Here is a 25,023-nt window from a genome sequence, read left to right on the forward strand (position 1 = left end):
GATAACTATGTCATATAAACCTACCCAAAGTTCTTCATTTCAGAAAACCGCTGGCCAATAATAACCTCGTTTGTTAATTTGTTGCTGTCAGTGCTGTCTGTTCGTTTCTTTAATATGAGGATGAGTAGTGAAAAAAGAACACTTTGGATTATCGTTAGGATTGGTGATGGTGAGGAATAACTCCCCACGCAACTCGCATTTTTTGAACAAATTGGTTCCTTGTCAGATTCAAGAAATATTTCCTTATTTAAGTTTTTAATTAAGCTTAAAAGTCGCCTCATCTCCGTTAATCTATTTTAAGCTTACTCTTACTCATCGCCTTTTTTGTGTTTGTGAATAGAAGTGTCTGATTTAAAACAATTCCAGTTCACTGAAGCAACGGAAGAGGAAGATGAAACATACGCCAAAGCTAAGTTCTTGGAGGTGCGTCATTTGCAATATCAAATATGCATCGCTGATAAGCTTACTGATTTTTTCAGGGCCCCCGCAGGGGGAGGGCCTCTGCGGGAGGGGGGGGGGGTGTGGCAGGGACCCCCACTTTTTGAAAAATTAATAAAATAAGTACATTGGAACCTCGATATAACAAAGGGCCAAGGGAAGTGAGTGGCAAAATACGTTCGTTATAACGAGGGTTGTTAACCTATACCAAGATATCAAGGTTCTTTTTACTATTGCCCTATATTTTACCATTACTGGAGTGAAAAAAATAGTTCGTTAGACCGAGGACATCGTTATAGAGGTTCCACCGTAATATACATTTCCATATAAATAGTATCTTTGTTGGAATAAGAATCTTCCAGCATCTAAATTTATTAGTGGTCTGTTTCGATCCCATCAGTCCAATGTGTAGCCTCAAAATGCCTATCTTCACAAAACTGCACTTAGTCCTAGTTTTCTGCATTTTCAAACCAGCAAGGCTATGTAGTATTTGCCATGATGCAGAATAAAGTCTTTTTTGATGAAGCCTGGTTCTTGATTAAATTTGAAGACTACTCCATGAACTACGATTTCTTAACACGAATTATGTCAGCTGATGATGTGGTCTCTGATGCATTTCGATGACATACTAGACAAAATGAAGGGGTTACAGGAACCTACAGGGCGGGGGGTGGGGGCTAGGGAAAAAGAGGGAGTCTCCAGATTTTAGATCTCCACAGGTTGGTATCTCTGTACAATGCACACCCAGGGTTGTCATAAAGAGGCGGGGGCCGGGAATTTCCCCCAGCTACTAAGAGAGTGGCCCCTGGCTACTTTTATTGGAAAATAGAAGAAAAATAGAACCAAAAGAAATCCCTAGCTGTTTAATTCCCCGCCTACTTGTTGTATTTACCCAGCAACTTGAAATCTTAGTGACAGCCCTGCACACCGGCAAATTACCGCATTCAATTTATTTATTGTTTTTTCAGGCTCTTGTTGAACAGCTTGACATATCTGTTAAAGAGAAAGGAAATGTTCTTAAGGTAGCACTGTACTGATCTAGTTCTTTAAGTAAGAGGGTATGCATTGTCATTTATTTTTCAATCATGATCATTGACTCCCTTTTGCACCTTAAGTCTTAGTGTCAAAATATGCAAATAGGTATGGTTCATATCAGTCAGCTAGCAATCCAACACATCGTCAGTGGTTTTAATCAAGGTTTGAAATTATAATGTTGACTTGCTTGTCACATTTCATTTTTGATTCTTACTCTTTTTTTGGTTTGTTTGCCTGTTTGTGTCTTTGTTATTAATATAAATATATATTTTTAGCGAGTGTGTGTTTTTGTTTAGATTGTACATGTGAAATCCTTGGGGAACTTTAGGTACAGTGAAACCCCTGTATAACGTACCCCGCCATAACAAAGACCACATTATGACAAAAAACATCTGAAAGCCGACAAACGACCCCTGCTATGATGAACCCTGCTATAAATAATGACAAAATCCTCACTATAATGAATAGAATGACAATTTACCCCGCTGTAACAAATATTTTGTCTGGTCGTTAGCAGCAGTCAGTAAAAACGACAGATTTGAGTTGAAATCACAGCTTGCTTCAATTGAAAGTGTTTTTGAATCTGATATCTTGATCTTCAGCACCATACACTTACAGTATCATATTATGTTTTCTACATGCATTATTGAATTTTGGTAATTGTTATTTATTAAATTACCCCGCTATAACAATATTTTTGCTGTTAATGGGGTCTTCATGATAACGAAGACCCCGCTACAATGAACAATTTTTTTGGTACTGTGGCACTTCGTAAGAGCAGGGTTCCACTATAACTGACTCAAATAACCTTCAGCTGTTTTCTTTTTTCTTTTTTGTTTTGTTTGTTATTGTAACAGTTGAGAAACGGAAGAGGATCACTGATACCTTTAAGCAGGCGAACTCCAGAAAATACTGTAACAAGGTTAGTTCTGCTAATATTTTAGGTGTCCTTTTTTCCCTAAAGACATCTAATTGGAAGGAATTTTTATTACAGTATAACTGGAAACATAAACAAGTTTTCTTCCAAAATATTTGAGGTATAAAATAGCCCATTTTACAGTTACAGTGGGAAATGAGGCTGGAGTTGACCTTGTTTTGATACAACCCTTCCTGTTTTCTTCTGTAAACCATGTTGTTCTTATGCTAATTAATAATATTTTTTAAAGCATAGTTTGCATAAGAAAGGGAAAAATGTTTTTTATCAAAACAAGCTCTACCTCAGCCTCAAGGTCACTCAAAGGCTAGGATACTAACTAACCCCACAACTGTAAAATGGTGTATTAACCAACCTTATCAGTCATTTGTGCCTGGTTACAAGGCCATCACATGACCTAAGGTCTCACTTAGTTTGTTTAGGCCATTTTAAAGTTATAGATGGAAATGAGGCTGCATGGAGTTGACCTTGTTTTGATACAACCCTTCCTGCTTTCTTATGTAAATCAAGCTGCTCTTATGCAACTAGTATTTTTCAAGCATAATTTCCATAAAAAAAAACAAATAAAGGAGGTTTGTCTTAAAACAAGGTCAACCTCAGCCTCACACTCAATCGAAGGCTAGGCTACGAAGTGCCTAACTGTAAAATCATCTATTCTGCAGTGATAGTGAGCCACCAGTTGTTTACCAGTCACAAAAGGTTTCAGAAAAATCCAGTTGGAAGGTCATTTCAGTAAAAAAAATTCTGAGAGCAACAGTATTTCTGAAAAGACAGTCCTTTTTTCCAGTCAAAATGTTTCAAAGAGAAAAATTATGTTCAATAACTTCAAAGTCATCCTTGATACCAGTTTCAGTCTTTCATGGTCATTTTTGTAGTAAATGGAATTGATTTGTGGAAATGCTAAAGGTGATTCCAAATTAAGATTTACCACTCCTGAATATTGCTTACCAAATGTTAACATTTGCCCAAACCATGAACTGCCATTTTTCCAGCTGAGGTTCCTTGTTGTGTAGGGCAACTTCAAACTTATCTTCAGTAATAAAGTACCTTTGTAGTTAATTTGGATTAAAACTGTTAAGTTGCAGACTCATGAGTGAAAGAAAAAATTTCCCAGGTGGGATTCAAACTAGTCTGCATTGCAGATGAAACTATCTTCTGAGTAGTTAAAGCTATCTGCCGAACAGCTTATAGAGTATACATTGCAATGAAAGTATTGATCTTTACAGAATTTTGTCTACATTAATTTTGCATTACATGTAGGATGCTATCAAAAGTTAACAGTATTTTTGTTTTGTTCGAACAGCCCTTATGTTCTTGAAGTTTGCAAGAGACACTCTTCAGGTAAAAACTAAAACCTTTTTAAGAAATCAAAATTCCAAGTTCTCTTAAACAATTTTTTTTTTCAAAACTTACAGGCCTAAATTTCAAAGTGCAGTTTTCACATAAGTGTCACTAGTTATTTGCTTTGTCATTGCATTCAAAGTAGACAGACTGCAAATTATATTAGTTGCTAAAAAATATATATCTACGTGTCGCAACTGTTCATCAGTAGGATGCCCAAATTTTTCTAAGAATAATGATACAGAAAAGAAACACAACATGTCACGTACCAATCTGCTGTTGCTTGGGTTTGCCTACATACAATAAAGAAAAGGGAGTTTAAGTGATGGCAACAGCAACAGCAGCAAGAACAACAAAAAAGCAATGACTTTTATTATAAAATGCGAATGCATTGTACTTTATTATTAACCTTAATGTCACGGTTAGTACATAACTTTGATGGGTGCCAACATTTGACGTATTGAATGAGGTGAGATAATAGGAGTGAAATTCTAGAAGCAGAATTTTCTCTTAGAGTTGACTGAATTTGAAAGACTTGGACAAAATATTGACAATGATACTTCATCCTCCACCCACTCCGCCCCCCTTCTTCAAGCAATGTTGTCTTCAAAAAAAGAACTTCACCCATCCACCCATTGTTTGTAAAATTTAACATTGTTTGGGGGTTGGACACGGAGCTAATTTAACCAAGTGAGGTCCCAACACTTTAGTACCTCCATTTTAAGCACATTATCAGTGATGCAATGTCCTCAAAAAATTTGTCAGTTAAATGGTTAAGTGACATTTATGCTGGCGTGGCAGTCGTGGTTGCTTAAGTGTAAACAGTTTTCTCAACTGTGTGTCATCTTTTCAGTAAAACCCTGTCCCAGAAGAGCTGATGTTCCAAGTTACAATGAGACTTACAAGAGGAAGTTACAGTTGTTTGGCAAAAGGGTGTGAAACAGTTCGTTTATGTCATTTCTATAAATTTATATGTTGTAATAATCAAATGTGTAAGCTAAAACCAATAAGAAGAAGTGATTTTTCCGGGATCATCATGATGTACCATTGTTAAGGTAAAAATAAAAAACAAACGTATTATGCATAGCTACATGTACAATCGTTTACCAAATTAACATTTAGTGATGGTAACGAACGAAAAAGTTACACAAATACTTTTTATGATATTGAGTACTACTGCACCTTGGAACTAGGTCATTCAGTGGCAGAACTACACTTAAGGGGAGATTTAGCTTAACCTAGGGAGCTCACCCCCGCATTTTTAGATCAAACCAAGGCCCAGGGTGTCCTTCTAATCTGGAGGTCCCGATTTGCCGCTACTTGGTGTCCGTTTCAGAGGGGTGTCCGTCCTATACTGAGTCGTGTTCGGTATGTGAGAATTGACTGCATTCACAGGCGAATCCCAGGGCCAGCTTTAAATTAATTTATTCAAAATACTGGGAATTTCAATAAATGGGGGCTCGCCAAGTTACATAGCTTTTATTTCATAAATCCATGAGAAATAGAGCTTAAGTAAAAAAAAAAAAAATCCAAAGCATTCAATGATGGAGATTCTACCGGTATTTTTTTTTTAGCAGTCGTTACAGGTGCCTTGACGCATCTATTTACTATTTACTATTTACTGTGACATGTATTTTCAGATAAGCAAACTAGAGGAGACGATTCCGAAACTTTCTCACTTGCGAGATGCAAAACTCAGTTCTGTGAGTATTAACAGTTTATACTGCCCTTTCACAACTTTAATACTTTACAGTGTTAAAATTGTGAAAGCAAAACTAACAACTGATATCGAAATTTGAGAACTTTAAGATACGAGTGTAAGTGTTGTTAACATGTCTTCATTTGTCTGCACTCGCCATGAGAGAACAGACTCAAACAATTTAACTTTATCCTCATAATATTATGCCTTTGTAACCAACAAAGGTGAAAAATAATAATCATAGTGAGAAATAAATCGAAACATTCAGTCTATTGAGAGAAATGAACACGTTGTTCATAAGTGTGCAAGTTAGTCCCATAGTATGAAGCTAAATTAGATACAGTTGTGAAGTTCGGTCAATAATCATCCAGCAAACTACATATGCTTTGTCGGTTGCGAAAGTGAATCGCGAATTTTTGCAAACTGCTCCAGTTTCAAATCATTGCTTTTGTTTTATCCTTTTTTTGTTGTTGTTGTTTTTGTTTTTTGCTATTAATCAAATTTAGTTCCTCTAATCAATAAATTGTTGTTTTTCGTTTTCAACAAACAGGAGATGAAACACTTAGAGCAGAGATTGAGCTTCCTGAATTCCAAGCTTCAGGTGTGTGACGTGTTTGACCAGCTCATAACTGATAAAGTAATGAAGCTTGTAGTGCATCATCATCTTTTCTTTGTTGTTCTTCCTTTATACAGGAGGCAGAATCAAGACAGTGGAAGGGGATGTTTACCAAACATCCTCTGTGGTAAACAATTTCAGCGGAATGTATGTCGTGCAAGTGTTAATATATACATTTATTTAATTGTACTCTGTAACCTTGACGTATGATAAGCCATTGCTTAGGCGAAGCCCTCATCACAAATATTGTGTGTGACATCCTTCTTTGTAGTTATTTTGAGCGGCTTTGGACGGTGTTGCACAAGGAATATCTGATATATCGGTCAACAAAGTTTTCAGTGAAAAATAATGGTTCCACTTCTTCTCGATATTTAGAAATCGGTAATAGTTTTGTGAAGTGACAAGAGAATAAGAAGTCCTATGCTAATGAGGAAAACAAAGATTCGTCAGTAAAAACCTCATTTAGATAACTTCTTGAATAAAAAAACTCGAAATGAATTCTGGAACGTGTCCTTAAATCACTTCATCATGAAATAACCCAATCAGGTAGGAACTCGAGCAACATTTTTTTTTCATAATTATTCTTTGTTTACAATACTTTCGCATATTACAATACAATACATAAAAATTTACAGTACTTTCACTTATTATAATACATCTACAGAACCTACATCTACGTTACAAAAAAATAGAAAAGAAAGACTTGGAAACAAATACTTACGCTAACTACTGTAATTGTAATTTACTTGAGCAACACTGATAATTTCATTCATCTTATAAGCTAATACCACTACCATTGTGATGCTATGCTTCAGAAAGTTTTGATCCTTGTTGAAATCAAAATGCTATGTTTTCTTGTTCTAAGTTTTGACAAAACGTTTTTTGAAAAGATACTTTTTATTATTCACTTTCATTCCTGTAAAATTCTCCAAAGATGAGTTATTGTTAGAAATGATACCATTTGAAGATAACTACTACTAAGTACTGTTGTACTTTCCAGCGTAACAAAGTAAATGAACATGATTAAAACCTTTTTTAAACGCCTTGTGTTTTCTAAAATATATATACAACGCACCCCAGACCAACAGGGTCGTAGATTGAGTACATTTTAGTAGCCTGTCATTACATCAATACGGTTGGTTTCGGGATTCAGGTGCGTGTTCAAGGTACATTCCTCAGCTGCGTATCACCAATTAAGTTTAAGGAAAACTGAAGTTTGATCCAAACAATTACAGGCTTATGCCTGTAATTGTAGCATCTGTTGGTAAAATAATACAGAGGATCGTCTTCAACAAGCTTTATATTGAAACCTTACAGCACTACGTAAAGTGACTAACGAAAAAAGACATAGGAAAAAAATTCCTCAGTTGGAGAATCTGGGTATCGATCCCAGTACTTCCCGCATGCGAAGCGGGCGCTCTCCCATTTGAGCTAATCCCCCATTCACGTACTTTGGTCAGTGGAAAAAGGAGTTGGAGTGTAAATGTAAATATGTAAGTATCGTGTTATCCACTCCCCTTAGGGCTTTTCAGGGATAATTTACAACACTGGTTGGGGGACTTTGCCAGACTGCTTAAGGTGCAGTTTACAAGTAATGAAAGGAATGAGTAATGATGCCCCCATACATGGGTGTGAAAGTGAGATAGACCACTACACTGGGCACTACGTGCCCTACTCTTTACGAAGAGTGTGTGGGTTCTTTAACGTCCCACATATTTTTTATTACATGTGCAAGGGCTTGTGAGACGGGGCCTACGGTTTATCGTCCTCATCCGAGAAGACTAGAACGTCAAACCTTTTGCAGATGTTATTATTACAAAGGCAGCACTTTCTCCTCAGTTATTTAAAGACCCCGCGTGTTGGTCCGGCCTGGGTTTGAGCCTACGACCTCCCGCTTAGCAGACCGGCGCTTATCCCACTGAGCTAACCGGGCGGCGGTTAGAAGCGTCAACTATTAGTTATAAGGCTTCCACGAACGAAATGAAACTTGGAAGAGACGTCGAAATAAGTAAACTGCGAGGTCACTTTCGATGCTGGTGCTGGTGGGAATATCAGGTTTGCGCTATGAGCAATGGCATGTGCAAGATCTTGTGACCAAGTGCACGGGCGTTCCACGTTTTGTTTGCAGAAGGCTTGTCAGAGTTTGTTTCACTGGTAAAAAGTTTTTAAAAGTCATCGATACTAGAGAAACTGCTTTTAGGCACAAGTTTACAAGTTAAATTCCATAATTTGACAATCCTGTTTTAAAGTAAGAGGCCTCAAATGTGGAAGTTTTAGAAAGGAATTTTTAAGTTGAAGAAATCACTTTGCCTGGTACGGCCATGAGTTACAAAAGAAACGAAATTATGTTCTTTTAGATCTATTTGCCCATACAAGCATTTGTAGAAAAATGTTATATTATTAAGCTCTCTATCATATACTTGTGGTAAGATGTCCAGTCTAATTAGCATTTTCCTTGACTGCCACGTTTGTCAATAGTGGGAAAGTGCGCTTTAGTAGTCCAAGCTGCTTATTTGCTCTCGAGGTAACAGCGTTGATATGCTTGTCCGATGAAAGTGTGCTGGTGACAATGATTCCAAGGTCCTTCTCTAGCTTTCTCCTCAGCCACTTTCTTCAGTAGCACCTTGTTGAGGGTGTAGTCATATCTGAAGAGTTGCTTCTTGCGTGTGACTGTTAGGACTTTGCATTTAGAGCTGTTAAAATTGGATGTTGTTACAACGCTTCCAACTGGCCATATTTGATAGAGTGGACAGTACAGCCTCGCAATCTCGAGCACACTTAACAGCACCAAAAATCTTCGAATCATCTTGATCAGCATAAAGCGCAGTATTTACTTCACCTTTTGCAGCATTAGGTAGATGAAAAATATAAAAATGACGAACATTAGGGACCCTAGAATAGTCCCTTGGGGCACTCCAGAGGTGACAAGGACCCATTGTCACGAAGCATTCTTATGGATAAAAATGGAGCGAACAGTAGAGTAGTCTCCTTCGCAGCCGTTTTTACGCTCGTCACGCAACGCTCCTCTCCACAAACCTGGGAAGGAGCTTTGCGTGACGAGCCTAAAAACGGCTGCGAAGGAGACTAACGATAAAGGACAAATAAAGGGAAAACTTGGTCACGTGGTATAAATTTACGTTTGACGTTTGCCGAAAACGTAATTCTAAATCTCTCTATTGCTTTTTTATTTATTGCAAATATTTTTACCTCAAGCCTAAACCTCAAGCCACATGCGTCAAAGAACACCTATAATTGGACATGGATATCTCTGCTTGTCATGTAAGTTTGGATAGAAATCCGTGTGTGATGCTATAAACAAAATGAAGGAAAAGTCAATTTTCCAAGTTGTAATTGTAATAATGACAGAAAGTTTGAATAGAAATCATTTGATGTCAGTCAAAAAAGTTATTTATTTTGTAAATTAGATTGGGAAACTCTTTGCATACAGATTAAACATTGATGTCAAGTGCCTTTAAAGCGGTTCCAATATTTAATTTACGTCATTTTGAAGGTTGAACGGTTCATTTCAAAAAGATAAGTATGGTGGTGTTGTGTTTGAAGTGTGAATTTGATTGCATTTTGCAGTATTTGTTTTTATTGGAAGACTGAGCGAGGACGAATATTAATTGGAACTTACTTTGGAAATTGATATTAAATTCCCTTTCAACAGAAGACCACCTCTTGCGCAAATATTTATTTTTCCCCAGGAGAATTACCAAACTTAGGTCAGTTGTTTTTACCATGGTTTTCCTTTATTTTCAAAGCAGGTGTATTTGTAACGTAAATTAATATCTACCGTTACTCAGCATCTCATTTTGTATGTGATGTTTTCTCCCTTCATAATCAGATCTATGAGAAAAGCTCTGGCGGCGGACCGGCAGCTCTGATCATATTCATAAAATCAGAATCTGATTACTGTTTTGTTGGCTTATGAACATCAGATTTTTACGCCAGTTAAGTTGTAACCTTCATTAGCGGTCACCATCAGCAGATCGAGTCGATAAATAGAAATTTATTTCGGTGCAACTCAATGCTTTGTACACGATAAGGTAGGTACAGCGTTAGAGAGGTAAGCAACTTTACACGGCCCTTTCTCGCTTTAAAAAACAGTCTCATGACTTGATAACTCTGATAGGAACGATGTTTCTCAAATCTTTCATCTTTCTTAAAGCAAAGGCATAGCGAAAAATTTATTTAATACCGCATTAGTTAGATCAACCAGATCAGTCTATAGGGCAAATGACATTTTGCAGTCAACTGAGTAAGTCATGTCCCTATAATCATAAGGTTTGACTTAATTTAAAATTTTATCGTGAGAACCTTTTCTTTAACACATATTTAATTAAATTTAAAGGCTATTTCCTTTTTTTTTTTTTCGCCTAGTCTAACTTAATCAGAAAACTATATCAGTACTGAAATATTACAGCCATGGATCTCAAGTTAAAGAAAAAAATTAATCAACCTAAGTGGAGATACTCATTTATGCATCGCGGTCATAGTAAGCGGGGTGTACTGCTAGCTTTATACTTCTCTTCAAAAAACACAATTTTTTCCAGTTTCCTTTACATTGCTTTCAGAAAAAAAAGATATTCTCTTAGCCAGCATGCATCATTGATTCGATCATCATCAGTCACCTCTCACTTGCTTTGCAATAGTTAACGACCTGACAGCCTTGCGGTCGAGAAAAGTAAATAGCATGATTTTTATGTAAATTTTGTAATAAACTCTGAGGTCTTAATAGAAGCAAAATCATAATTGCTTTTTAGGGAGTTTAATAATAAGATAATTTTTTTTTTTGTTTCAAAATGAAAAAGGTAGCCTGGAGAGTTACAGGCGCTTCTAGATTTTGTGAATACTGGTTGTGACTATTTTATTTTTATGTCCTTTTTAAAGTCATTCTTATTATTTCAGTAAAGCTGAAGCTGGACAGACTCAGTTCAAAACTGATAAAAGCAAACATCATAATTCATCGTATGTGTTTTACTCCAGATTTGGAAACCTTATATAGTGCAATTCAGCTCATACTTTAATATCTTTAATCGTCATAGATGGCCTTCAAATGGTCAGCCTCATGGACAATTTTATTTTGCATTTTCGGACTACTCATTTTCAAAGGTAAGGATTCAAATTTTATAGAAAGTTATCGATAATATCAATAATATAACACGTATCATCAGTGTTTTAACGCTGATAGATACGTGAAATCAATTAAAAAGTGATTTTCCTTGGGTGAGCATCTATACTATTCCTCAAATTTTGATAATACTTTCCATTTATTCCAGTTGCATTTATCATAAAGTATTTGAATTTCGTTTTGTATAGATAGGAATTGGAGTTGAAATTTCTAGCGTTAAGGATCTACACAGAAAGTTTAAAAAACTGGAAAAGAAAAAAGGTTTCTTAATGAATACTTCTTTTATAGTTTTTTGTCAACCAGTTTATCCGGTCCCTACTATCCCACTTAAGGGAAAGAAAGATGAATTTTTTTGTTGTTTTTTTTTTTCGACTCGGAAAAGAAATCCTGGTAACTGAAGCGTCGAACCCGTTTTACATAGGATTTAAGTAACAATACTGAAGTAAGACTGGAGTTAGTTTAGTCAAATTCTAGATGAGAGTACCATCGATGGACCCTCTTCCAATAAGCAGTTGCCAATCACTATTGAAATTCTTCCTTTTTTAGCAACCGGTCTGCAAATAGACGCCTCGACTGAATACAAACTACGACTTGAGATTCTTGGAAATATGGATGTAATGGTTCGCCCCGTCAAGTCTCACAGTGATGTCACTAATGTATCTTTTTCATTGGTTGTCAGATCGTTAAACGGCTTGGTACGAGTCACTTTATAAAACATATAATTTCAACCATTAAGGGACTTTGACAATCTCCCTATCATGTATTTTCCCTGGTTAATTTCTCAATAACGCTACAAAGTGAATAAGTGTTAAGATACAAGGAGTGCTTTCGACTGCACAAGGCTCTAACCTTGACCCTAAATTTAAAAAAAAAATAGAATAAAATAAACTTTGAAGGGGCCAAAAATGCCCTTAAGCGCGTAATGTGGGGTCAGATGTAGGTCAAATTATTCTTCACCTGTCACCTCAACAGCCCTCACACTGAACTGATGCCCACGGTACAAATGTCATTTGTACATCACCTGTCACTTGTCACGAAGACCGACTTCGAATCATAATCAAATCTTAGTTAATAATTAGATTAGAAGTTCATACTGGGACCTTTTTTTCAGGATAACAAGCGACAAGTACTTTCCACCAGCGTGTGGATATCTCAGGTAAGTTGATCTCATCTTGTCGGCTGTTGTTTTAGCTTCCAAGGAGTTAAGCAATACCAACTCTACATATCATCATGTAGTGTACTTAAGTTAGGTAGTGAGTCCATTTTTCCGAAGAAAGATTTGGAAAGGCCACAAAACGCCGAAGGTTAAAGAAGATCATTCGTTAAGAGCAAAATGTCTTTCGACGACAGACGCAGCCTTCGTGAATGATGTTTGCGAAGGTTTGCGAAGTTGCAGTCGAGATTTATTCCACTCTGATGGGCTATGTCGTGTTTTCGACTAAAGAGTTATTGGGTTTATATCCATTAAAACGTCAGCGGTACGCTTTCCATGTGCTGTTGTTGTCTTAGATTCAGTTCATGCAACACTCTCCGTCGATTGTATAGGTCGTGTAAGGCTACACTGCATGGCACTGGAACCCCCGGGGAGTACTCCCTCACCTGTATGGCCTTTACGGGGATGTGCCGCTGGACAGAGTATGGTTTTCGTCCTCTCATTCCTAAACATGGCATATAATTTTGCCTGAGTCTGTCCTTAACAGGGTATAAAATTTCGCTCAAGTCTATCCTTAAGAGTAGAGAATATTGGTCGAGTACTCCCCCGCCGGGACTGGAACGGTATCGATAAATCGGTCTATTTTAAGCGCTGAGCTTGGCTATCTCTCTTGCTAAGAATGGAGACCAATCTGCAGCAGAAGTAGTTTTCAAAAGCGCTTTACCGCTGAAAACCACCTAATGCCTTGAGTAGGGATAGGTAACTTCAAGGACGGTAAGTTCATTTATTGAACAAAATCTGCCCACCAAGAGCCATGGCTCTTGCTGCCGACTTTTTGGAATTAGTGAGTGACTACAAAGCTGATTTGTTTGCTCTTTCTGAAAGCTGGTTGACAGCCAATGACACCGCCGCGAAACTAGAGATTATTCCTTCTGGCTACAAGCTTATGAATCATCCTCCTTGCACCAAATCCTTTGTTAGTGAATTCACGTCGTATTTGGAATCTATTATTTTATCCACGGAACCAATCCTGATCGTTGGCGCTTTTAATCTTCACGTTGACGTAGCTGGTGATGCAGTCGCTGGCGATTTTCTGGATATTCTGGAATCCATGGACCTCGAACAACACGTAGCTGGACCTACTCACAACCCCGTCATACTTTGGATCTGATAATCACTCGTCAATCTGACTCGATCATAAAGAATAATCCCACAATCGGTCAATTTTTCTCTGACCGTGCAGCTGTTCTTTGTGACCTTAATTCCATAAAGCCTGAAGCAAGTGTCAAAACTGTCACCAACAGGAACTTCAAGTCAGTTAACATTGAATCTTTTAAAAGTGATCTTGCTAAATCAGCCCTGTGTAATGAAAACATTGTCAATTTAAGTTATAACCTCGTCTCCAGTTATAATTCAACCCTTTCGTTACTCATCGAATCTCACGCTCCTTTGAAGACTAGAACCGTGGTTAACAGGCCTCGTGTGCCCTGGTTTAATGATTCGATCAAGGCTGCTATCAGAGAAAGTATAAAAGCGGAGCGGAAATGGAGGGCTACAAAGGTTCCAATGCATTATTCTGCATTCAAACAGCAAAAGAATCATCCAATACTCCTGATGAACCAGGCGCGTTGGACATATTACAATGGTCTACGATGCGTTCATTGAGAAAAACAGCTTCGACCAGAGCAGGCTGTTTAAAGCCACTACCTCCTTATTATCAGAATCCAAGAAATCATCCCTGCCCGGTGGATCTAACGCTGAGGTGGTTGCGAATAGCATAGGCAGGTTCTACTGTGTCGACACAAGACATGGAGAACAATCTTGCTTCTAATTCATTTACCAGCTTTAAATCGCTGTCAATTGACGACGTACGGCACATTATTATGCGATCTTCAAAAAAGTCATGTTCATTAGATCCTATACCCACGTCACTGGTAGTTAAGTGTATCGATGAACTTGTGCCTGTAATTACGTTAATTATTAATTTATCCTTGCAGTCTGGTCATTTCCCTGAAGTATGAAAGAGGCAATAGTGACACCTTTATTAAAGAAGTGTGCATCTGACTCGTCCAATTTTAAGAATCTTCGTCCTGTTAGTAATCTATCGTATATTTCCAAGCTCACAGAGAGTGCTGTTGCGGATACGATTCAGTCGCACTTGGATAAGAACAATCTGTGTCCAGTTTTCCAGTCTGCATACAGGAAACTTCATAGTACGGAAACAGCTTTGATGAAAGTTCACAATAATATTCTGACAAACATGAACAAGCAGCATGTGACTCTCCTCGTTCTGTTAGACTTGAGCGCTGCCTTCGATACTGTCGACCCTAGTATTTTGCTAACACGTTTAAGATCAAAGCTGGGTCTGAATGGAACTGCTCTTTCGTGGTTCTGCTCTTATCTACCTGGAAGAACACAACGAATATCTGTTCAGAGAGCCCTTTCAAATGGATTCATTTTCGTTGTGGCGTTCCCCAGGGATGACGCCTAGGTCCACTTTTGTTTAACATATATTCAAGCAAAATCTTTGACATTGTCGGTCGTAACCCTCCAAAAGTTCATTGTTAAGCAGATGACTCCCAGCTTTATTTATCGCTTAACCCAAGCCGTGCTTAGTTTTAGTCAAGATGAGGCGATTAGATCAATGGAAACCTGTATCTTGGATGTTAAGCAGTGGATGACCTCGGACAAACTTATCCTTTTGACGACAAAACCGAATTTATTTTAAAAGCATCACCACTATTGAAAAAGGCTGCTGTTAACACTATCAGGGTAGGGGATTGCGATGTAAGCAAAGTGTCTGTTATGCGGAATTTAGGTGCGTGGTTCGATGATCAACTTACTATGATCGTAGACATTACCAAATAAGCAGTGCTGCTTTCTATCACTTGCACAACATTAGACGCATAAGGAAATACCTTTCAATGGATGCAGCCGCCACTCTTATCCACTCTTTTGTTAGTAGCCGAATAGACTACTGCAATAGTCTATTATATGGTGTGCCTAAGTGCCATATTGAAAAGTTGCAGAGAGTTCAAAACGCAGCCACCAGACTTGTCTTTATGCAGGGCAAATTTTGCCATATTACCCCAGTGCTCCATCAGCCGCATTGGCTTCCTCTCTCATTTCGTATTAACTTTAAGATTTTACTTTTAACTTTGAAAGCCATTTATGAATTAGCACCGTCCTATATCAATGATCTTGTTAAAATGAAGCCTTTAAACTCAAGATATAGCTTGCGATCTAACGACGGAATACTGCTGTGTCACCCGAATTTTAAAACTTCAACAACCCTGGGTGACAGTGCTCTTGTTGCTGCGGTGCCTAAACTCTGGAATGATTTACCTCTGGAAATTAGAATGGCCAAATCTGTTGACACTTTCAAAAAATTTTTAAAGACGCATCTTTTTAGTAAAGCTTTTCATTCTTAGCTAGGTTTACTTAAAACTATCAAGAAAAACAAGCAGGACCTAACAAAGAGGGTTTTTGCTGAAGAAGAACTGAGAAGACTTAGTTAATCGTTTTTTTTTTCTTTCTTGCTACTAAATCCTTTCTTTTTCGCTGTAATTTTTTTCCCCGACAACAGTTTGAAATCTTTCAAAATTCATCTTTGCTCGCCACCTTAGTTTTAAAAAGACACCTCGCCCTTTTTTCCTCTTATCCATGTTGGAATTCACTTTCACATTTTTTACTAGCGGTAAGTAGGAAGCGGGCTTTCTGTTCTTCCTCGCCTTAAGGTTCACATGCTTTTTTTGCATAAAATCGCTCTTCCTAAACAACAAGCTGCTCCGCAGCTTAATTATAGTGCTTATATTGTTATATGTGTTAGTTTTTTCTTGCCTACCTGCGTTCTAGGTTAATTATTTAAATGAAATAGTGAGGCGGTGAAATACTATTCGCGCATGGCTCTAAACACAGTAAGGGTGTGATGATTCTTTTAAAACTGCCTTTAAACGTCCATGTCCTAAAAACAACCGCAGATAAAAACGGCCTCGTTCTTGTCACAAATGTAAATATCAACCAAGGCGAGTTATGTTTGGTCAGTATTTACGTGCCTAATGACCAAACCCAGCAAGTAGACTTTTTCCGATTAAAATGTTAAAAAAGGATTAAAGGCTTGTTAATAGTAGGAAGTGCACCTAGCTTATTCAGCTAGTTTACAGGCACTCCGCTCAAATACTTAGAAACAAATAATTCAAATACAACATAACAGGATTTAAACAATTACTGTGCCGTGTCATTAAAATGGGCATGAACGCCTACTATGACTCTAATCACTCTCCCGTCACAAAGGACAAAGAAGGCCAGGTTTTCGGAAGTTCAACAAGTCTTTGCTTGAAAACGAAGAATTTGCCTTAAAAATGAAGTCTATTGTTATAAACGCCAAGGAGAAATACAAAGACGTTACCCACGCTAGGAACTTTTGGGAAATACTGAAAATGGAGATCAGGATTTTCTTCATTCGGTTCACCGAAGAAAAAGCTAAGGATAAAAGAAACACAGAGCAGGAACTTCTTCGAATGACGATCATCTCGTCAGCGCAACACAAACGCTAAAAATAAAATTAGACCAAATTGCTGAACAAAACACTAAAAGTTTTATTGTCCGAAGCAGAAATCGATGGTATGAATCGGGTGAAAAATGTAACAAACATTTTTTCGATCTTTCGAAAAGAAGCTATAACAAAAAGCCTATAACAAAATTGAAACATGCTGAAGGTTCTGTCTCGGAAGACACAAAACTAATTTTAAATGAAATGAGAAACTTTTATGAACAACTATGGCCTCGCAAGGCCACGCACCTGCATATCTTTCATATTTTCTCAACTTTTTTGAATCGTTGCCAAGACTCAGACAATGTAAAGCAAAGCCCCTGTGAAGGTCCGATTGCTGAGGAAGAATGTTTATCTGCCCCGAAATCACTTCAAAGTAATAAGACAACCGGAACGGATGGTTTATCGGCGGTGTTCACCTTTGTTTCAAGAATGAGATCTCCAACCCTTTGATTGACTGTCTCAATAATGGGGAGTAATTTGCAGAGCTCTCCATCTCCCAGAGACAAGGGATCATTCCTTTGATTCCAAAAAAGAATAAGGACCCACTGCTTCTTAAAAACTGGCGCCCTATCTCTCTCTTATACGCAGATTACAAACTTGCAACGAGATGTTACGCAAAACGGCTGGAGAAAGTTCTTCCGCTTGTCATAGGAAGAGACCAAACAGGTTACATCAAGGGTAGAATTTACAGGTGAAAATATCCGTCTAATTTCTGACATTATCAAACAAAATGAAAAAGAAGAAGGGGCGATTCTTTTTCTCGATTTTGCAAAAGCCTTTGACTCCCTGGAATGAGGTTACCCCTTCGAGGTTCTAAACACAATGATTTTGGTCCAAATTTCCACAGCTGGATTATTTTATCAAAACACCACGAGCTGCGTTGTAAATAATGGATATACTTCAGACTTATTTCTTTCCTTCTGGAGACAAGGGTGCCCTTTCTCAGCGTTACTTTTCATTCTTGCTGTAGAACCTCCTGCGTGACTAAACTTAGTTTGTAGTGCTGACGATACCACTACCTTTACTCGCGACGATTCCTCTGCAATATCCTTATTCTCTCTGCTTGAAAAATTTGGCTCCTTTTCCGGGTTGAAAATAAACAAAACAAAAACCGAAGGGCTGTGGCTAGGATCGTGGAAAAGTAGATTAGGAAACGATGAACCTTTTGGCATTTCTTGGCCGAAGCAGTATACTTTTGGTGTAGTGTTCGCTTACGAAAAAGACGTTGGTGACAAAATCAACTTTGACGAAAAGCTTGTAAATTAAAAAAAGTTTTAAGCCTTTGGTCCGGCCGACATTTTTAAAACAAACAAATTGTTAAAACAATTTTGGGAAGACTTGCCATTATCAAAACACTAGTACTCTCAAAACTGGTTTATAATTGTTCTTTACTTGAAGTACCTAACAATTTCGCTAGAAAAGTTAATTGTATAGCCTTCCCATTTCTTTGGAATCTCAAACGTGCCAAAATCAAAAGAAATACGCTGACTGGACCAATAGCAAAGGGTGGCCTCAACATAATTTTAATCAGAATTAACATTTTGTGAAAGGTTTGAACCTAGGAGTCATTTCAAAAGTAGGTTGAGTTTGATCGTCCGGGTGAACGTAGTCCTGAATAAATCGACTATTGCTGTTGACAGTGACTGACGTTTCGACAACCTGTGCGGTAGTCATCTTCAGAGTCAAAGTGAGTCGTATCACGTCAGTTGATGGTATTATACTATGGTTATTGATCCGATTGGTCAATTACGTCGCGATGTTATTCGTCGTCTGTCAGTTAAGCCGTGGTGTTATTGGCTATGAAGACTCGAAATGTAATTGGTGCGTTTCGATCCGTCTATTGTTACAGTTAAACAGTCGTCTATTGTTAGTCAAATTGTCACTTCTCCAGTCGTTCTCATTGTATTGTTGTGTAGTTTTGCTCGATCTCGTCAATAAGTCGTTTCGATTGTGCTGGTAACTGTTGATTCCGATTCAGTGACGTTTGTTCTAAGCTAGTAAACCAGCTTTCTAAATTAATAATAAGTCGTTGATAGTAGTCTGTAGAACACATAATACATGTCGCAGAGTCCCAGTCGATTTAATGTTTCGTCTGTAAATGGTGATCTTCGTTCAACAATGTGATTGTTCACGTCACCATTTCTCGTCGCTCGTTTGTGTTTGGCCAGTCGCGTGCTAAGGTTTGTTCTTGCAGTCGCAGCATTTGTTCTTGTATACTGCTCCCTGTCTGTCCTCCGGTTCGGTCTTTGTCCTTGACATTTCTAATTAGTCGTCGTAACCAGGTGGTTATCGGTTTGTGTGCAACACTTGTACAAGTATATTGCGATGTTTTCATTGTTCTTCTGGCAACTAAAATTCGATGCGAAAGAGAAATCGCTAATTAAAACTGGAAACCACACCAAATACAGAAATAAGCGGACCTCCTTGTGCATTTTTGATATGTTTTGTGACTTCTCGGGTTAATAACTTCAAATATGTGCTGTTGTTTTTGTTTTTGTTTTTGTTTTTTGCTTTTATCAATATTGTATTGTATATTTTATTAGTGTTTTTTTTTTCTTTTTGAGTTACATGGCTAACTTGTTTTACTATAGTATGTATCTTTGTTGTATTACAGTAACTTATTTATTTAATACCAATTATTATAGTAATAAAAATATAAAATTGAAAAAGAGTAAAATGAAATAAAACTCCATTTCATAACTTGAAACCGAAGTAACAAAATACAATCTGTCATACATGTAGGTACGTATACATTACAGAGCCTGGAACTACATTCACATTCTCGAGTGGCTACTTTAAGTACTTGCAACTCACCCAAATCTCTTTTGATTCTTCGTCTTCTTCGCAGTAATTTTTTCTTTCTTTCTTTCTTTCTTTCTTTCTTTGTTAAGTTTAATTTTAATTTTTACTTTTTATTTTATCAGAAATGGCACAATCCCTTTCTTGAGTGGGACAAAAACAAGCACGGAGACATTGAATATATCCACGTCAGTCCGACGGAAATATGGGTTCCAGATATAATTCTATACAATAAGTAAGTGGTCTGTCATTTTACTTGCGGTCCGTTAATTTGTTTGTTTGATTGTTTACATTTCCATTAGCGTTTTCAACCTGAATTTAATTGTGTAAGCTCTAAATCTTTGATTAAGTCTCGGTAATCTGGCGATAGCTTACTTCTACTGATGAAGGAATTCTACTTTTATCTTGGTATTCACGATCAAACCGTAAATTATATATCCTTGCAGTAGTGATAAACAAGTCATTCAAGCAGGACATACTGAATTCTTCAAGAGCTGGGTATTGCTATACAGCAACGGGACATGCGTATGGAACGCACCTGCTAACCTGGAGAGTGCGTGTGATATTGATATCAGCTCCTTTCCTTTTGACAAGCAAAAGTGCTCGCTTTCCTTTGGATCTGTGGCCTATGGAAGCGAATTACTACGTATCCACCTTATGAATTCAGTGGGACATAAAAGAACCGAAACAGGTATCGTATTTACTTGGAACTGTTTTTGGAATGGCGCAAAAACAAAGTAAAACCTGGTAATAAAAACTAAACACTAAAATATCTGAAATATACCCGGATAAATTTTTTCCTCCGTCAAGCCTTGCCGCCATGGGCGTGAATAATTGAGGGAACAGCAACTAATTCTTCAAGAGTACGAACAATCATTAACGAAAAAACTATTGTTGATTTAGTAACAAGTAATTAACTTGAGTTGATTCTCTTGATGTGATGGGAAGTCTTTCGAAGAGATGGTGTTGATCATTCAAAAAGTTTCTTTTCACGCCAAACCAATCTTGTTTTCTTTTCCTTCTTTCAGAGGGCAATGGTGAGTGGTGTATCGAGAAAACATACCTAGAAGTTTATAGTGGAAAAAGACCAATGTCTTTCCAGGAGTTCTCGTTCATCAAGTACACGCTGATAATTGAGCGACAGTGGTTCTATTACGCCATGTTCCTGATCCTTCCTTGTGTTATTTGCACTGTACTAGTTCTGTTTAGCTTTGCACTTCCTCCTGAAAATGGCGAACGGATTGGTTTCTGCTCGACTATAATGGTCTCTGTCAGTGTATTTCTCCTTCTCATAGCGGACATGCTCCCAGAGAAATCAGATAATCTGCCCATTCTCGGTATCTACTACACTATCACCATGGTGGAGATCGCCTGCGTCCTGGTAGCTACCATCCTAGTGCTTAGAGCCTACCATTCAACAAGTGAACCACCCGCTTGCTGCAGAGCTCTGTACAGAATGTTTAATAAAAAGGGGAAGAAAAAGATCCTTAATATAACTGAAACAAAATTCAAAATGAAAAGGCTTATGAATCGAAATGCCATTGACAGCGAGCTGACGAGAGTGGAAAACAATACGGAGTCGGTTTCTCCGCCCTCAAGACCCGAAAGTGAACACCCGCCAATCAAGAAAAATGAGAGTGAACCGAATGACGAAGAAAACAGAAAAATATGGCGTGCCATTGCGGTCTCTTTTGATCGACTCTTTTTCTGGCTGTTTTTGCTGACTTTCCTTGCTTCCTCTGCATACATCATAGAGTCCAATCTGCGGATAAAGTGACGGATTGATTATAGCCTTGATACAATAAGAAAAAACAGTATTGTGAGGTTTGACTGTTGTTTCATACAATATTGTAAGATGTGAAACATTATTTCGTGGAATTTAAATTGAAACAGGCCCTTTGCAACTAGTTATTTATGGTACAAAGCGCTTTGCTAGAGAGCAAGGGACATATTATTGCATTACGAACTGTCTCGAAAGATACAGAAGAGTGGTTAGCAGAGATTGGTGTCACATGTCGTTTGGAATCATCGCAGAGAGCGTGCTTACTGGGTACAGCCAGAATCCTTTGCAAAGTCTTGGACACCTAAGGTCACGGGCATGACTTGATGTTTAAGGAAGACTCCAGCAAGCCATCCAGAAGCTGTGTTTAATGAGGATAATAATATTAATAATAATAATAATCGTAAAAAAGACCCATGTACAGTGCTTCGCTTAAAAAGAATTAAAACGAAATTTGTACCTTTACATCTGCTAAAAAGAAAAGAAAAGATCATAATGTCTCAATATCTCTTGAAATATATTCCACGAAAATGTTTCTCTACTAATTATTATTACTATTACTATTAGCAATCACTACTAATATATTTAACCTCTTTTCACTAATTCCTCTTTAAAATCTGCTAGGATTTCAACAGAGTTCAGAGTTGTAATAACAACTTCAGAGTTGTAATAACATCAAAGAGAATTTCTTATGGGGGTCGGAGAAAATTAATCTCAAACTTAACAAAATGACAACTTGCACATGAAATTTGCAGAATTTTACCTGTGTTTTGACGATTTTTGTGAAATTTGACATTCATTTTCTAGGGCTCCCATAGGAAATTTTCTTTGGTGTTATTATAGATAACTAATTACATCTCTAATCCTTGAAAAATGTAAAAACGAATGTAATCTTCTTTAAATTATTCTAGTACAATAAGGTTTTAGTTCACTGAAAATTAAAATTACTCAATATTCTGGTGGATTCCGTCTTAACATTTTCACTTATTGATCCAACATTTGCACATACAACTTCGTTTCCTCCAAACCTTGAAACCTCCGTCGTTGTTAATAAAACATCTTCGTTCTCCTTTTCCATTTCTATTACATAATCCAGTCGTCCCTAAAAGAAAGGAAGTACAAGCCACAGTCGACCATTCTATTTATGGATTATTCCAGTAATCCAGTAATATTTAACTTGCGCTTTCGTGAAGCCAATACACTACTCATGTGGCCAGGTTTTACATTCACCACATAACTGATTGCAGACGTCAATAGTCTCGTTTAGGCAATGTGAAATACAGTTTTTGGTATTATTTGGAACCGAACGCCAATAGGTTTGCCTACACATGTATCACTCAAGGATGTGTGTGGATGCTACACCAGAATGCTGCGAACGGCCCTTAATGTGATTGGCAACAACATGGAGCCTCCCATGGGTTGGTCAAACAATTGGTGCGAGAGGATTAAGATTACCTAGCCACCGTGCTCTTGACAATGAAGAGATTGGTTGAAAGCGCTGTGCGGGAACCCCAACAGTCACCCAAATCGAGGTAGACCAAGAGGTACACCGTGACACCATCAAGGCTGTCACTGGACTGGACAATACCAAAGAAATAAGAGATGCAATGCTTGATCAGGTCGTGTGGAAAGATTTGGTTAGGACGGCTCGGGATGATTCGCGGCCTAAGTACGTGAGTGGTTAAATAAGAACGGCAGCAGACGAATTTTAAATGGAGAAAGAAGAGAGCGCTCAATGAAAACTTCTTTGTCGCAGCTGAATTTTCTTTTTGGAGTCAAATTAAGCTTAAACGAAGCTCAGCTGAGTCCTGTTTTGCTGTTTAAAAACGCCTTTTTTCATCACTGTAACATACATTGGAGACTCTCAGATAAAGTTTCCTATAAATTCTCAACTCGAGAGAAAAAGCATTATTCTCTCTTGGCTTTATATGCAGATAGAGTAAAGGATATCACGAAAAGAATTAAACGGTTATTGAAGACTTCTTTAGCACAATTAAAATTATGGTGAATTGGAGCTCTTATTGGATGTCTGTTTATGAACGACAGTAGAAACCTGGTAACTCAAACCCTTAAGGGAAACGAAACAGTTCAAGTTGTCGAGGTACATTGAATATTCAATTAGTCATGTTATTAATATTGACAGTTTACTGGTTTAACTTAACGGTGTAAATTCTCATCAAGGCAGACGAGATTTATTCGAGTTCGCTGCAAATTCGAGTTATCGAAGTTCACGTTCACCGAGTAAAAATGCCTGAAAAGCGGGGCCAACCCCAAGGGAAATGGGACTTATTTAGAGTTATCGGAGGAGTTCGAGTCACCATGACTCTTTGAAAGGTCAAATGAAGCTTAAGCCACGCCCAGATTGGTCTCCTTTAGGGGTTTAATTCAATGAAAGTCATTTCCCAACCCCCAACCGATCCCTGAGGAACTGAAAGTGAGTTCTTATGTTCGAAAGGAAAAAAACAAAGATTGGTAAGAAAGGACGGCCTTAAACATTTTATAAAGCTGACAAGTATTCTAACAATTACGTGATCAAAAGGGATTTCAAATTTCATTAAAAATAAGTTGGCTGCTTATTTAAATACTGTACTATATGGCAGTTGAAATTGACTCTGGGTTTCCAATTCTGCTTTCAGTTCCTTTTTATAGATCTGGACCTTGAGCTAACATGATTGTGCAAAATATATGTGACTATGATCAAATTGTTTCATAGTTATTTTTGATTTTTAACGTACATTCTCGATCATTAGACTACAGAATAAGCAAATGTCTTTACTAACCATTAAGCAGCGTTTTTGATAAATATCTTTGATCTACTGTAATTACTTTCCATTGGCAATCAATCCAGTTGGCATCGGTACCGAACACGACCAAAGCACCAATTTGTATGCATCGTTAGTCCGTTTACACAATTGCTTTACAATGGGACTAAAGGACAGAACTATAATGTCTTAATTTAAAAAGTTTCAGAGGTGTCTCGAAGGTTGTTTCCTTTTCCACTGTAAGGCATCCTGATCAATTCCGTTTGCTCTGAGAATACGGTGTTTTGACGCATAAAACATTTGCCCTTAAATACCGAGCACATCATATGAGCACATCATACCCGGCCTCAGGTTGGTTAGTCACATGATTACTAGTTCGGGCAGCTACGACATGAAATAAGGACGCTTTACCTTGCTTTTGCTTTTCTACAGGTTAAGAGCGACGGTCAGGAAAAATAGAGCATCGCGAATGGCAAGAGTTGAAAAGGTGGTTTCCTTAATTTTTTTGTCCATGGGTAGCTTTTAGGTAGATAAGTAATCTGATGAAAATTGTTCTAGCAAAAATCCTTTTATTTTCGAGAAAAGTTAGCGGTGAATATCAGATTTCGTCGTCGGAGTCACAAAATGGCCTTATTTCAAACCCAAAATTTGATAACATCTGCTTTCCTCGCGTTCGCAAGGAAAAGTCGCAAGGAGAAATTTGAACACTTTCCATCAAAAGAACAAATCTTCTTTTTTTCACTAGAAGACACTGTCAAAGTAATATCGAGACTCGTT

General features: G+C 37.6%; 2 protein-coding genes across 2 annotated transcripts; both read left to right on the forward strand.

Moving 5' to 3' along the window:
• Nucleotides 1-97: 97 nt before the first annotated feature.
• LOC140947552 (uncharacterized) lies at nt 98-7,106 on the forward strand. The gene is made up of 9 exons (XM_073396693.1): nt 98-169; nt 341-423; nt 1,407-1,460; nt 2,331-2,395; nt 3,711-3,748; nt 4,602-4,681; nt 5,389-5,451; nt 5,998-6,048; nt 6,141-7,106. Exons 1-9 carry the CDS (start codon nt 115-117, stop codon nt 6,192-6,194), a joined length of 543 nt encoding a protein of 180 aa, XP_073252794.1. The 5' UTR covers nt 98-114; the 3' UTR covers nt 6,195-7,106.
• Nucleotides 7,107-9,690: 2,584 nt separating this feature from the next.
• On the forward strand, nt 9,691-22,175 carry LOC140948252 (neuronal acetylcholine receptor subunit alpha-5-like). The gene is made up of 7 exons (XM_073397477.1): nt 9,691-10,112; nt 11,112-11,178; nt 11,744-11,892; nt 12,309-12,353; nt 19,830-19,939; nt 20,151-20,395; nt 20,733-22,175. The coding sequence occupies exons 2-7, from the start codon at nt 11,112-11,114 to the stop codon at nt 21,479-21,481; spliced, it is 1,365 nt and encodes a 454-aa protein (XP_073253578.1). The 5' UTR covers nt 9,691-10,112; the 3' UTR covers nt 21,482-22,175.
• The last annotated feature ends 2,848 nt before the right edge of the window (nt 22,176-25,023 follow it).

This window comes from Porites lutea, chromosome 9 (assembly GCF_958299795.1).
Source record: "Porites lutea chromosome 9, jaPorLute2.1, whole genome shotgun sequence".
In the NCBI taxonomy this organism is placed as follows: Eukaryota; Metazoa; Cnidaria; class Anthozoa; order Scleractinia; family Poritidae; genus Porites; species Porites lutea.

Excerpts from the sequence above, each read along its gene's own strand:
- LOC140947552 (XM_073396693.1), top strand. The coding sequence starts at position 115 with ATGAGGATGAGTAGTGAAAAAAGAACACTTTGGATTATCGTTAGGATT. Across the intron at positions 1,461-2,330 it reads AGAAAGGAAATGTTCTTAAG|TTGAGAAACGGAAGAGGATC; the intron begins GTAGCACTGTAC and ends TTATTGTAACAG. Across the intron at positions 2,396-3,710 it reads CCAGAAAATACTGTAACAAG|CCCTTATGTTCTTGAAGTTT; the intron begins GTTAGTTCTGCT and ends TTGTTCGAACAG.
- LOC140948252 (XM_073397477.1), top strand. The coding sequence starts at position 11,112 with ATGGCCTTCAAATGGTCAGCCTCATGGACAATTTTATTTTGCATTTTC. Across the intron at positions 12,354-19,829 it reads CCAGCGTGTGGATATCTCAG|AAATGGCACAATCCCTTTCT; the intron begins GTAAGTTGATCT and ends TTATTTTATCAG. Across the intron at positions 20,396-20,732 it reads ACATAAAAGAACCGAAACAG|AGGGCAATGGTGAGTGGTGT; the intron begins GTATCGTATTTA and ends TCCTTCTTTCAG.